At 34.4% G+C, this 643-nt stretch overlaps 1 protein-coding gene across 1 annotated transcript; it reads right to left on the bottom strand.

Annotated features, from left to right (window-relative positions):
• Position 1: 1 nt before the first annotated feature.
• VICG_00240 (uncharacterized protein) lies at positions 2 to 643 on the bottom strand (the record flags this gene model as incomplete). The annotated part of the gene is made up of 1 exon (XM_007603631.1): positions 2 to 643. A coding segment is annotated over one exon (642 nt), but the record flags the coding sequence as incomplete, so codon positions are not given.

The following is a 643-nucleotide window of genomic DNA, read 5'->3' as shown; positions in this document are numbered from 1 at the left end:
TAAGCTCTTTTATTTTCTTAAATCCTTCAGTTAACAATAATAGGCTTTTGGGTGCCAATGAAAGTATTTCCAAATTTCTATGCCTAAGTATCCAATTCCAATTATGACTTCTGAGATCTACATGGCTGCTACTTTGAATAGTAATTGCCACGATACTTTCGGGATTTGCTAACTCTAAGGAAATTTTATCCGTCAATTCAAGTATCTTGAGTGATTTCAAGCTTTTAATATATCTTTCACGCCGCTTTAGTGCACCAAAGATGCTATTGTCCATTACATAGACATCAAGGGTCTTTAGGCCATTAATTCTGCATTCCTTGTTTTGTGCATTAGACTCAACTGAAAATGCATAGAGTATCATCATAAAATCAAAGAACCGTGCGACCAACTTTGCAATAGTACAACTACCGTTGAAGAGTAAGTATTCTGATGGATTTGGTGAATCATCAAATTTGAATATCTTTCTTTGGTAATGCTCTATGATATTCTTAGCAACCATTTCGCGTGTTTTAAGTAATTCAGGGCTATTGAATTGTGAAGATCCAATGTTAGCAGCTTTAGATTCAAGCATTTGCGAGCATGCTTCTTTAATTTTCTGTGTTTGAAGCAACATATTTCGATGAAAATTAAAAACAAAGGCTTC

Source organism: Vittaforma corneae (genome assembly GCF_000231115.1).
Source record: "Vittaforma corneae ATCC 50505 unplaced genomic scaffold supercont1.1, whole genome shotgun sequence".
In the NCBI taxonomy this organism is placed as follows: domain Eukaryota; kingdom Fungi; phylum Microsporidia; family Nosematidae; genus Vittaforma; species Vittaforma corneae.
The sequence above is the reverse complement of the archived record's forward strand: the minus strand, read 5'-3'. Positions and strand labels throughout refer to the sequence as shown.